The sequence below is a fragment of the Lissotriton helveticus genome, chromosome 10 (genome assembly GCF_964261635.1).
Source record: "Lissotriton helveticus chromosome 10, aLisHel1.1, whole genome shotgun sequence".
Lineage (NCBI taxonomy): Eukaryota > Metazoa > Chordata > Amphibia > Caudata > Salamandridae > Lissotriton > Lissotriton helveticus.
The window spans coordinates 7,493,260-7,507,459 of record NC_136071.1 but is presented as its reverse complement, the minus strand read 5'-3'; the positions used below and the strand labels follow the sequence as shown (position 1 = coordinate 7,507,459).

The window sequence follows — 14,200 nt, the reverse complement described above, 5'->3', positions numbered from 1 at the left end:
TTTGAGTTTGTATGATGGCCATTAAAGTAGGGTTCGGTCAGTCTTTTGCTGATCACTGTATAGTGTTTGGCTGATACTAGAGACCGCCCCTTAGTATTGGTTCATACGGAGGCTTGGTTTGGACTCTTGGATACAGAGTCTTAGGTACTATTAGACACAGTCCATAGCGAGGCCAATGAAATACAGAATCTTTTAAACCCTAGCTCAGCGTCTGAGGTGCCCCGCTATGCATGTGTTCACAGAGTCTGAGGTAGCATGGTGGGCAGGAGTACATAGGGTTGGGATTCTACCCTGAGCGACTGAATATGGTTAGGCTTATTGCAAGCATCCTCCAGCCACCTTTCCTGTGTTTGATTCCCTGGAGAGAGAACAGACAGAATGAGGACTAAAATTCCTGAATAAAATCGCAGCATACGAAAGGCTGCAGAAGCACCCTCTGTGTCCTGAAGGTCAGAGTAGAAGAGCGATACGAATGGCTTTAGTAGAGCAAGTTGAACAATAACTTCAGAAAGTAGTCTGTCATTAAAAGGGCCTGAAACCGCCTCCCTTTAGACGACGGGCTGTAGAGAAATGGTTGATGAATGATTTTAACTTTGCTGGCTCAAACATGTGTTTTGAAGATGCCGAACATTGAATGGTTGTAGAACATGTCTTTCTACTTTAGAGATTGGTGAGCTGTGATGGCAGTATGTGTTGCCAGTCATTGAATGAAGATTGGTAATTTGTTTTTTGCTAAATGTGTTTACTTTTTGTTCTGTTGATAATCGGTAATCTGTGATCGTTGATTGGTTGTGGAGCTTGCCTCTCTGCATCATTAGGACTTGTTGGTCAATGATAAGCTAGTTGTATAAAGTGCTTCTTAGTTCTGTCGACAATTTCTGGTGCTGTTGCTTGTTTAATTCTACAGTGTGGGATTGTTGAGCAGTGATCGGCTTTGCCTGTCAATTGCACTGTTGAGGGTTGATGGTCGAAGATTGACTAAATGCGCTCTTTGTCTCTGTCGACCGCTCAGGATAGTCCTTCCAATGGTAGGATATTTGGCTGTGTTGCTGAAGTTTTCGTTCTGTGGAGAATTAGTAGCCCAAGGAATTTCTGAATGCGTCACTTACCTCGGTTTTATAAATGATAGCTGATCAATGATTGGCTGGTTGTGTTTCTAAAGTCTTGGTTGAGAATTGGTGGCCAGTGATTGGTCGGGCATGTTTATGTAATTTAAGTGTTGATAGCTGCTGATCTGTAACTGGCTTGTTCAGTTCCTTGCCTCTCCCTTTTTAGGGGCTGTTGGCCAGTCATTGGCTGGAGTTTTCATCTGTCTGTCAGTGTGTGGATCAGTGATTGGGCGGATCCGTTGCATTTAATTTTGAATGCAAGATATTGGTGATCTGTTATTGGCTGTTGTTTTACTTCTCTCTGTACTGTTGCCGATCAGTGACTGACTTGGATGTCTTGTTCGTCTTTCAATACTACTAAGGGCTTGTGATCAGTGATTGGATCATTGGAGGACTTGTTTCTGTGTATTTGGGATTGTTGCTACATCATTGACTGTTAGTGTTGCTTATGTCTGCGCACGCTTGAGGGTTACTGATAAGTGATTGGCTGGTTGTGCCTGTATACAGGATGACGGCACTCCGGAGACGTCGCTGGCTTCCTATGACACTATCACTCCAAGCATGTTTGCGTGTACGAGGCTGCAGGGGACACACTTGGAATCGTTGACCGCAGGGGCACAGGTGAGAGTTCTAAGGCCATCGTAAGCAGGACGACCTTGGGTATGTGGAATCTGGGAGTGGGATTAGATCTGCCCAGTTTACTTTCTCTAAAGGGCTGATCAGGTGCAGTAATGCTAGAGTGCTGTTGAGCCCTGCCATCCACGTTCAGCTGGGCAGGGTGAAGACTGTCGTTGGTAGCTTATTTCCAGAAGCAACCGCAGCTGACAGTGTAAGGACCACAGCAAATCTCTGTCCATGCAGCCTCGACTACTCCAAGCAAGAGATGCAGCGATGGTGCAGGAGGGTGCTTGCCCGCTGCTGTGCCGGTCGTTGTCAGGAGCTGGTGTGGTAGGGCATGGGCGTGGAATACCTTTTGGAGTAGCTTCTGCCCTCTGTTGACCCGGTAGAGGCTGCTGTCCGGCCTGGCTGCAGAGGAGATCTCATCCTTGGGAGTTAAATCTCTCCTAGCCGGATGTGCTGTAGAGGAAGATGGTGTGTTGTAGCAGTTCTCTAGAGTGGAGTTTACTTGCACCTCTGCGGCATCTCCAGGGTGCTCATGAACTCTGATAGCTGCATGTCTCTGTGTCCCTGTTCTCTTGGACGGCGAGCTCAACACAGATGCCCTCTTGAATTCTAACTAAATGTTTGCCTCTTCCTGTAATGATCAGGTGGCAGAAGGTGGCACAGACTTCATACGACTGCTGAAGGAGAGGAAAGAACAGCTGGAAGAGAATGTCAAGCAACTTCAAGAAAATAACCAGAAACTCGAGCAAGAAAAGGGCGACCTACTCACGGCATACGAAGAGCTTCAGACGAAACTGGCCCAAAGTCCTCCTGGGGAAGCGGGCACTGGAGTTGAGGTAAGAAGAGGGTGGTCTGCTGCAACCCATGAATTACTGTGCAAAGAGTGTTGGTGTGTTTGCTTGATTGAACGTGTGTGCTTGCATGTGTGCGAGACACCAAAGTGCCTGTGTAAGAAGCATATTTGCGAGTTCACCATGCGTGTGTGTGAGGGGAGGAGTGTGCCTGTTCTTTTAGTATGAGGCATGTGTAGCCTGCGTGTGACCAGCCTCCGCACGGGACTCGTTGAGACCTAGGTGAGTACACAGCCCCCTCCTCCTCTAGGTGACTAGAATGTACCTCTCGGGTGAGAGAAACGGAGGATGAGAAGCGTTTACAAAAGTCTCTCGCTTGCTGACTTTCTCCACGTCCCTGCTCCGTGCCTCCTTTATTTTAGTGTGAGCTTGTGTGAGCTTGTACTTTGTGGCATATTGATGACATCAATGACAAACACATTAGTATCTAAGGGTCAACACAACAGAGGGACTAAATGATGCCATAAAGGCCTATCCAATACAAAAACAAATAACAGAAGAAAAGTGAAATCTAACAATCCTAAGCTACCCTCCGCAAGTGAGGATGCCCATCAGTCACCACTCTGTACCGCCCTTCATCATTTGGGACTCCTCAAGGACCTGCTTGCATCCGGACTATAGGTAGTGAAGGACTGGACTTTTAACAGAACCAGCGGTGCCAGGGAACAACACCTATAACCTTCATGGGATACCTGTTTCGGCGCACAACTACAGAGACACGGGACACTTCCTTCGGCGTCAACGATCAGTGTTTATTTACTGCAGGGAAACAAGAGTCATTAGAAGTACATCGGTATGTAGGTTCTGCGAGTCTGCTTCGAATTGCATATGCAGGTCGCTCTCTTTTATACACAAATGTTGCCATTGCACAACATGCGAACAAAAGATTACAATTCAGTTCCCACAGTAAACTTCAAAAGGGTCGCTTTCATGTGTTCAGAATCCCGGAACATAATTACAGTAGCAATGCCGGTTCCCAACTGTAAAAGTACATCTTCCCACCATTAGGCATACCCATTAGAGTTGTAAATGACAAAGAAGAAGAGACAAGAGCAGCTGCAAGGAAGTCAGATACGTGTAGAGAAAAGAGTGTGGGGGTAATATCCGAAGCATGATTCGTAGGATCAAAGAGTTGGATCCCATCTCCTGCACGGCTGTCACAATAGGCCGGCACAGCCAGATTACCCTCAAGCTGAGCCATCTGCCTTCGTTGTGTCATTCCTCCGGCCATAAAGACGCATGAAAGGAATATGCGTCTTCCGCAAGGCTTGGGAACTAGAGGGTCAGGGGGCGAACAGTTACCTGCTCGCTAACTACGTGAGGGCAAGAAACAAAATGGATGCCGTATCTAAAATGGAACCCGAGGGTTCAGATGAAGAATCCGTAATATTAGGCGAACCCTAACAGGTAGTGTAGCGAGAATGCTTACACTTACCGAACTCACCATTTACGGTTCGTAGATACCAAACTCGTCCATATTCGGTAATGCCCAGAACGTTGTAATAATTTTTACGGAACCTCAGACGGTCCTTTTGCCCTCATGTAGGCAAGCACTAGTCGGAATCATAATCGATTTCGATACTCATCAGATCATTTAGATGTTGCTGATACATTATTCTATCCATCAATGCCTCTTTGGTGACAACTGGATGTCTTATGCACGTTGTGGCACAAAGGCCACATAAGGCAGGACCACATTGCACACAAAGACAACACGTGAATAGAAACGTCACAACAACTCCTATGATCATCAGAATTTTCCAACCCCAAGTCAACATCAGGCCCCAAAACCTTCCCAGAAGCGTCCAATTTCCTTCGTCCACGTGTATGGACTCCGAAATTTTGTGCAACTTAGAGATGGCTTGATAAACCGTTGGAGCGTTATCAGGTATGAATATGCAGCAGCTCGAATGGATGACCTTACAAACACCACCTCTATCTGCTAGAACCACGTCTAGAACCATACGGTTCTGTAACGTCATCAGTCTATCCGCCTGAAGCTCGGCTGTCAAATTACCAAGGGCACTTGCAGTTATGTTGGCAGTTGATTCTACTACACGAGTTAACTGCCTCAGGTTCCTGCTATTGACCATAGGGCCCCAGAACGGTAGGAAACCCTTAAAGAAGTCTCCTGCTTCTTGACCGGCAGTATCTTCTTTGTTGACAACACCTCTCACAACTCTAGTTCTGTGATAATCTGAGGCCACAGTGAAAGTTGGAGGCAAAAGATTTGCAATGTAGCAGGTACCCGAGAAGTCATGAGGTAACCACGTATAGGCTCTATCATAACATACAAAGTAGGTACCCTTGGCAGTCAGGAAGACAGGGGATGAGAGCGTTGGTAAGACATATGTCTCAGTACACGCACTCTCCCCAAACTGAGCTCTCGGATTTCGACCAAGACCTTTCAAGCAGAAATTACCAAGGTGAGGTACAATCCATATCGGTGATGAGCTTTTAAGCTGCCTATCACCCACTGATACACTATACTCAGCCTCACTTAGTTCCCTATATGCTCGCACCTCCTCCTCTGGGATAAGCGATGCGTCAAAAATATCTCTATCTAAATCAGCAATAGCTCTCGTCAGAGTCTTGTGGTACGGGCCAGGACCAAAGTTTGCTGAGCGTGGTTCTCGATGGGGGTAGGAATCTAGTGCGCTACGGAACATAGTTTGCAATGCTCGAGTTGACCCTTGGGCACTATAAGGCAGAACTAAGTACGGAATGCCCTTATCCATGGTATGTGGCATTAACCCACACACCCAACAATTGGTAGTGTTTACCACTAACTGATGCTGGTGCAAGAGTTGAATAAAGGAGTTGTTTCTGAATTCCGCACGTCTGGCTTGTTCGTGTTGAGGCAGAAGATGAAAGGAATGTGGAGAGACAGTTGGAACGAAATTTAGATCATGAGATGGAAGAGTAGGTATAGTAGAAGGCAATAAGAATTGGGACCCATAATATACTCCCCCCACCAGTAACATAGATACAGTCAGAAACAATATGAAAACCTGTAGAAAGAACCATTTTGTACGAAACATCTTATGTAATGCAGATCTTTGCGCCAACATTTTCTCTCTTCTCGACAGCTCAGACAATGATGATTCCATCCCCTAACGACCGTCCGCGACGTTCTTGACGCACTTCGTTCTGAGTAGCGATTGCCAATTCCCAGGAGTTCCTGGAAATCGACAAAAGAAACCGACCTTGTGTCGATAGCTGCTAAACAGAAGGAAGTACCCGCACGGCCCTACGGCCAACCTGGATGGTAGGTTCTAGCTAAATTGAACATTCAATTTATTATAATGTTCTTGGCTGTACGAAAAGGAAAAAGATACACAATATATAATGTCCACTATGTTCAGGGCAAGTGTGAAAACCTAAAAACAAAAATCTTTTTATTTAGTCTTTTGTGCGTGGACGAAGAGAGTATCGGCTGCTTCCAGGGCGAGTCTGATCTTCAAATAGTGAATTGTTCGGCAAAGGAGTGTTCAATTGTTCAGGCGATTGTTCAGCATTCGAATTTTCCAAGGTTGACGGAGAGGGAATTGTTTGAGGAGAATCAACAAGGGCGTCAGATACAAGTTGAGCTTCGCTGAATGGGACAAAACGTTGTGGAGTGTTGGTTTCAGATGAAGAAAGACCTCTTCTCATCCAGGTGTCCGACGGCAAAGGAAGCGGGACTCTTTTGGTGTGGGTAGCATGTACCCAGTGCTTCCGTCCCTCCAGTCGAACTGCTGTCCTCGTTGCTAATAGCACCTGGAACGGTCCCACGAATCTCGGCTCAAGATTCCGTTTTCGTCCGAAGTTGCGGACGAGAAGCCAATCCCCGGGTTGGAGCCGATGACCAGGACCCTCTGTTCGTGACGGCAGAGCCTCAAAGACCTGTTGATGAATCAAACTCAATTTAGCAGTCAGATCATAAAGATAATCAATCAACATGGGATATTCGATTCTATCAAACTCTTTAGGCCTTGGGACTCCCCATATATTAGCGGGACGGCCGAACACAATCTCATATGGGCTAAGCCCTACTCGAGAGTGTACAGTTGCCCTGGTCGATAGGAGAGCTAGAGGCAGAGCGTCGGGCCATGATAGACCAGTTGTCGCCTGAATTTTAGCCAATTTTAGTTTTAGGGTGCCATTGTATCCTTCCACCAAACCCGCTGATTGTGGATGGTTTGCACTATGGAACTTTTGTACTATCCCTAAGCCACGACACACACTCTTCATCACACTTCCCACAAACTCACTTCCGTTGTCCGACCATACAACCCGAGGCATTCCGTAGCGGGGAAAATACTCTTTGAGCAAAATTTTTGCCGTGGATAAGGCCGTATTATCCTTAAGGGGGTAAGCCTCAATCCATCTAGAGAATGCACACACCACAACTAAAACAAATTTCAAATTGTTACATCTCTCCATGTGGATGAAGTCCAACTGGATAACATCGAAAGGGTACGTAGGAGGGGCAAAATGGCCAGGTGGAGTGGGAGTGCCCTTACCAGGATTGTGCATCAAACACACCATACAATTCTTAACCACTCTCTCTGCACACTTAGTAATCCCATCATTCTTCCATACATGAGACAACAACTTGCCTATGCCCTTCGAGCTAATATGTGCTGTACCATGAGCCATTGTAACGACAGCGAGCACATACGCATCCGGTAACATCCATCTCTGCTTCTCTGACAAATCAACCCAACATCCGTTCTCATCCAATCTTCCCGTGCTCTCTTTCCATTTAGTCCTTTCCGTCTCAGTGGCTTCATTCTGTATTCCCTTCACACTCTCAATCGTGTCTTCACACATACCAGTCTCTGTTGGCCATCTCACTGAACTCGTAACATACATTCTGTTCGTCAAATCCTTAGCTGTCTCTTTAGCCGTTTCATCCGCAAATGCATTACCACGACCCACATCGTCCGTCACTTTCTGATGTGCACTACATTTGACTACGGCCACCTGTTTAGGCAATGTGAGTGCATCTATAAGGTCATTCACAAGCTGACCATGTTGAATCTTTGTGCCATGCGACGTAAGGAATCCTCTCTCTCTCCACAATCGCCCAAAACTATGTGCCACACCAAACGCATACTGGCTATCTGTAAACACATTCACCCGTTTATCTTTAGACAATACACACGCTCTTGTCAATGCGATCAGCTCAGCAGCCTGAGCCGAATTCTGACTCAATCTTGCGCTTTCCACAATCGTACTCAATGTTACTACAGCATACGCAGTCGTCACATCACCATTCGGTAACTTAAAACAGGAACCATCCACATACAAAGTACCATCGGGATCTGCCAATGGAGTATCTTTTAGGTCCATACGACCCTTGGTTTCCTCTTCAGTTCTGAGATAACAGTCATGTAGTGCTTCACCACTTGATTCCGTGTCGATTGGCAGCAATGTTGCTGGATTCAACACATTACATCGTTTTATCCGTATATGACTGGCCAGTAACGTCAACTCATATCCAGACAATCTTGCGCTCGTCAAGTGTTGAGTTTTCGTTCGATTCAATAGAGTGTCAACTGCATGCGGAACCATCACCGTAAGCATATTATCCATGACCAGACCTGCGGACTGTCGGATGGACGCCGCAGCTGCCGCTGTTGCTCCTAAACAACTCGGCAAGGCTCTAGCTACTGGGTCTAAAGTCGAAGAAAAATAGGCGCATGGGCGTTGTTTGCCGCCAAAAGGTTGTGTCAGAACACTCAACGCACAACCATCCCTCTCGTGAACGTATAGTGTAAACGGCTTACTGTAGTCAGGAGTGCCCAACACAGGAGCCGAACACAACGCATCACGTAATTCAGAAAAACCTTTCTGACACTCTTCAGTCCAAGGCAATGGGGATGAAACATCCTTGCACGTAAGGGCTATCAATGGTTTCGCCAACAATGAAAAATTTGGAATCCATTGTCTGCAGTAGGACGTAATACCTAAAAAGGCACGAACATCTCTCTGGGTTTTTGGCACAACCATTCGGGAAATCGCTGCGATTCTCTCTGGGGTCAACCTTCTCCCTTCTTTTGACAATAAGTGACCTAAATAGGTAACTTCTTGACAACAATATTGTAGCTTAGAAGGCGATACCTTGTGATGTAAGTCATGTAGATAATGCAATAATGATACTGTAGCTGTTTTGCAAATAGCTTCTGTATCAGCTGCCACTAGAAGGTCATCAACGTATTGAATCAAAGCCGCACCCGTCGGTAAAACAAAGGCATCTAGCTGACTTTTAAGTGCTTGACTGTAGATTGACGGACTCTCACAGTAGCCCTGTGGAGCGCGTTTTAGCCTAAAACTGCGACCACCTAATGAGAATCCGAATAGGTCTCTGCTTTCCTCAGCAATCGGGATACTAAAGAAAGCATTCTTTAGATCGATCACCGTGAACCAGGAGGCAGAGGCCGGAATCATTGTTAGTAAGGCCGTGATATCAGGAACCACGGGGAATTGTGGAATCACTATTTTATTTACTTCTCTCAAATCTATTACGAAACGATACACAGGAGGTTTAGATGGGTCAGTTAGTTTCAAAATAGGCAATACAGGGCTATTACACACGTTTCCACGAGTTTCTTCAACAACACCTTTTCCAATTAGATCATGAACGATCGCTAACAGCGCTCGCTCACCATCAAGAGAGATACGATATTGAGGTAAACGTGGTAATCGCACATTTGGTTTCAATTGAATCACATAAGGTGGAATGTCTAACAGACCCACATCATTGGGACCTGTGGCCCATAGAGACGCAGGAAGGGAACTCAATTCCGGTGGGAATTTATCGACCGATAAATACATAGGAGAGATCACTCTTCGCCCTAATGTAAGCTCCACTCCTTCAGGAGAGCAATACAAAGTCGCATATAGTCGTTTCAACAAATCCAGACCCAAGAGATTCTCACCACAGCCGGTAGACAGAATCAGTGGAGCCTCCAGCTCACGAGGGCCAATCGTAAGGGGCAAAGGGCTAGAGACAGGATTGCTAACAGGGGCGCCAGAGAATCCAACGGAAACGTTCGTTAAGCCAGACAAAGGTGCGCCAGGGAGTTTCGAATGCATGATGGAACTTTTCGTCGCACCAGTGTCTAACAGAAAAGGCTCAACTACGCCCGATGTAGCCACTGCAACGTAAGGCCCACTCTGATCGACCGGAACTGATACTACTCCCTCTCTTTGTCGGTGGCTGTCCTAGTAATGGTCGTTTGCAACAGTCTCATGTTCTACGTAATAATCGTCCATATTATATTGTGCAGATCGAACTGGCCCCGCATTTCGCTGGTCAAAACAATTATTCGTATCCGATTGATTTTGAAGACGATCACTCTGATTTTGAGGTGCACCGCGACCTCTACCTCGTGGTGCCTGTTGAGGACCACCACCACGGTTTCCTCGTATCGACACACCATTCAGACGGTCCCGTAAAGCAGGACAATCATATTTTATGTGTCCCTCTCTCCTACAATATGCGCACTGATTATACCCAAGTGAAGATCTATAGTCCGAGTTATCTGATCGCGGCTGTATTCTATCGGGCTGTGTTCGCGGTCGATACTGCTGTTGCGAATCATTTTGGCTTGACCGTGGAGGATATGCTTGCTGCAACAAAACCTTCGTTTTGAGCTCCTTCGTTTTCTTTTCTACACGATCACTTTCTTCCTTTTCCCTATTCTCATAGTATTGAGCCGTTGCTAATATCTGTGCAGTGGTTGAAACAGCCCACGCACTCTCGGAATTCTTCAATTTGTTGCATAGCTCAGGCAACAAATTCGACACGAACTTGTCGACAAATAACCGCTGGCCTCCCTCAGCGCCCATGTCCTGACCGCTGTGGTCGACAAATGCTTCCTCAAACCTTGTGAAGAAATCCGAGACACTCTCGTCTTTCTTTTGCTTACAGGCTGATAACTTATCCCAGTTCACCTTCATCGCTGGCATGAGAGTTTTCATGAGCGTAATGATTTTCTGAGGCAAATCCAGGATCAGCTGTTCAGGCTTAGCCCCACCAACTTGTAATGCATCAGCCGCTATCAGTGCGGCCCAATCACCACCTAACTCATTTGCGTGGTTGGCTTGACGAATTTTTGCCCAAACTGGTTGTGGTACAACATTACCAAACAACATGTCGATGTCGGCAAGGTTCATAACAGAAGCTTCCACCAATTGGGATAGCTCCTTATAATAACCAGCCGGATTCTTACGCGGATCAGGCAAGGATTGCTTCACTTGCAAAACTTCCGATCGTTTCCATGGGAGGTGTATCCACACCCTTCGAAAATGCGGTAAAACCGGAGGTTGAGCACCAGGATCACCAGGCACCCAAAGTGGCGGAACCTCACGCATAGGATACTGACCAGCAGCCGCTTTCCAATTCTCAGTGGCGTCCTCAAATGACACCCGAGAATGCACTGTGGATCTGAACGCTAACAAGCGTTCCAAGGCACGTCGTACATCTCCACCTACGATCATACCGTTCGAAAAGTGACTCTGGAGTTCAGTTATATCGGGCGGTACAGTGTCTGGATCATCGTTATACCATTCTTCCCTCAAAAAGTTACACATTTCTTCGTACACGAATCTCTGCGTAGGCTCATTAAACTGAGAAAACGTGTCGAAGACCACACGTGGAGTGTAGTTAGCGGGATGTCTTATCCATCTATGTGCCATAGTCACTAACGTCTCTTTCTCCCTACCACTAGGGATCTGACTCCGTCTCTGAGGAGTTTCGGAAAGATCAGACGGGAATAACTGACCAGAAAGCGGTGAATAAAGGGTAGCAACAGTGTTAGGAATACGCTTACGAACAGAAGGAGAAAGAAAAACAGGAGCAACAACACTGGAAGTGAAGGAAGGCATAGTAGGAACGGACAAGGTAGTCGGGGTAACAGAAATAACAGATTGAGGAGGTACAGGTACAGGGGCAGTGGGAACAAGTGAATACTAATGGATTGTGGAACTCTCACAGCAGTAGGGTAAATCTGGTTGGGGCGTACTGGTGATGATCTGTGGTGTGCTCTGAGAAAGTCGCTGCCTGGCCTGACAGTGACAATTCAGTGAGAACTAATGCAATGCCTCCCCCTGGCTAGGGAGAAGCGACTCAAAGCACTACGTAGAAAGACACACCGGTCTTATTCCATAGACAAATGTACTCCAAATGGTGAGGTTCAAGGTTTCCTGTTTTAATTAAACGTGTCCATAATTTCAAATTGCGTTATTTCATAAGCATCCTGCTTAGGTGCAGAGTAAAGTACACAGCTATATTGATTCCCATTCCCGATGCATTTCGGGCTCTGCCCTTCTTCAGGGGATCACTCTACAAACAAAACGAAAGAATCGCTATTTCAGCAAGTAAAACATAATAAATAATAAGAAATCTATATGTTGACAATTCCAGGGTAACTAGAGACAATGACTGCATGCGTGCCATTCAGTAGCAAAGTAAATAAAATGGACCAATAGTTAAAGACAAAGAAACAGCCAAACGCCAAGGTATCAAACCATATTTTGATAACGTGTGAAAAACGCTGCCGGTATTTCGTGAGACACTGTGATCATACCATCACCAATATACATACATCAAAAACCCTTTACTCGTGCGGAGTGTGGTGAAAAACCGTATGCATCCCAATTATATCTGAATCTACATCAAGCTTCAGGTACTCACGTAAAAGTTAACGAAACGCGGGCTCCGAAGAGTTCCCACTGTGAACAAGCGAGCGGACGCCCTGTGTGTCGGTTAAGTGCGCGAGTGAAAGACGCTAAACAGTGAAGAAGGCTAGGTGATGTTCAAATCATGCCGGTTAAGGGAAAAACATAGGCGCCATCTTGGAGTGTGTTAAAGTGTGTGAGAGAGCAAGAGGCATATAAAGGAGATAGTGTAAATTGCCAAATAATAAATAAAGAATACGGAATTATGAGAGAGTATAACCTGGAAAGCATGCACATGCACATAAAGTAATCACAAATAACATAAAAATTCCATTCGGTCATTGAGACCGTGCGGAGCCATGGTGGACAAATATCGGATCCAAAAGTTCTCACGCTTCAACAGAGTGTTCTTGTTGTCCATGGTCACTTTGACTTGTTCAAGTATTAAAAACTTGAGTTGTGCCACATTATGTCGATTCTCCTGGAAGTGTATGGCAATGCTGGATTTCTGATTGTTAGTACGTATATTACTTTTGTGTTCGAGGATACGAACACGTATCTTCCTCTCAGTGTGGCCCACATAGCATTTGCCGCATGGACATTTCAGAAGATAGATCACGTTACTGGTGTTGCAGGTGGCATTCACCCTCAACTTAATGGGGTATCCCTTGAGGGGATGGTTGGTGGTATTGCCTACGATGCAGTTGTTACAATTGCTACAGTTGTAGCATGGTCTTAAACCTTTGTAGGTTACCTGAGTGGTTGATGGCATGTCTCTAGAGAGCATCTCTTTGATGTTACGACCTCTTGTAAAGGCAAACACAGGCGGTTGATTGAACAATCCTTGAAAATCTGATTCCAAAGTTAAAACAGGCCAATGTTTCCGTATGATGTTTTGAAAGGTTTTCGAAATGGTGGAATATTTGGACACTACAACCATCCGGTTGGACTGAGCTTTTGGTTTTGGTGACAGTAGTGTCTTCCTCCTAATCGTGTCACTTCTATTCAAAGCCAGATCAAGGATCGGTGGTGGGTACCCACGTTCTTTGAGTTTCATCAGAAGCTTCTTCATCTCCAATTTCCTGTCATCATCATTGGAAACTATACGTTTGACCCGTAACAGTTGGGCAAACGGCAAATTGTTCTTCAGTTGCCAAGGATGAAAGCTGGTATAATGCAACGTAGAATTGCGATCAGTTGGTTTGCGATATAGGTTCGTGTACCATTGTTCCTCATCTCTATGGACCTCAACATCCAGGTAATGCACCTTGGTTGTGCTGTGCTCCCATGTAAACTGGATTCTATCGTTAACATTGTTCCATGTCATCAAGAAATCCACGAGGGCCTGGGCAGTCCCATCCCACAGTAAAAAAATGTCGTCAATGTAACGCAAATAAAGTTTGCCATGTTCATGCCATTTAATCTGGTTGGTGATGTGTTTCTCCTCGAACTGCTTCATGAAAATATTCGCGTAGCAGGGAGCTGCGCAATTTCCCATGGCCGTACCATTTAATTGATGTACCCACTTGTCATGTATGGTGAAATAACTGTTGTAGAGTGTAAATACAGTCAATTCCATCAGGAACACTTTCAAGTCGTGATCTATGTCTGAATTCAGCAATATTTGTTCCACTGCTTCAATACCCTGATCGTGTGGGATTGAAGTATAAAGTGCGCATACATCCACTGTGCACATGATCACTTGTGAGTTTTTGAGCTCATCCATAGTGGGTGCCAATTTCAGCAAAAAATCTGTGGTGTCGCGTACATGTGATTTGGTGTTCAAAACAAAAGGTTGGAAATATTTGTCCAGAAATTTGCCCGTTTTCTCATGGATGCTACCCTTAGTGGATACTATGGGTCGAAACGGAGGCCTGGTGGGATGCTTATGGATCTTAGGTAGCATGTGTAGTACAGGAGCCTTAGGTTTGACAGGTGTTAAGTATC

At 45.7% G+C, this 14,200-nt stretch overlaps 1 protein-coding gene across 7 annotated transcripts in view; it reads left to right on the top strand.

Moving 5' to 3' along the window:
* IKBKG (inhibitor of nuclear factor kappa B kinase regulatory subunit gamma) overlaps positions 1-14,200 on the top strand; it is a 147,879-nt gene that overhangs the window by 49,099 nt on the left and 84,580 nt on the right. For 4 of the 7 annotated variants that reach the window (XM_078664530.1, XM_078664531.1, XM_078664532.1 and 1 more), the window contains exon 5: positions 2,378-2,569. In XM_078664530.1, coding sequence (XP_078520656.1) covers positions 2,378-2,569 — 192 coding nt within the window. Of the gene's footprint in view, positions 1-1,616; positions 1,731-2,377; positions 2,570-14,200 lie in introns of all 7 variants that reach the window. The other 3 variants (XM_078664527.1, XM_078664528.1, XM_078664529.1) reach the window with 1 other exon arrangement.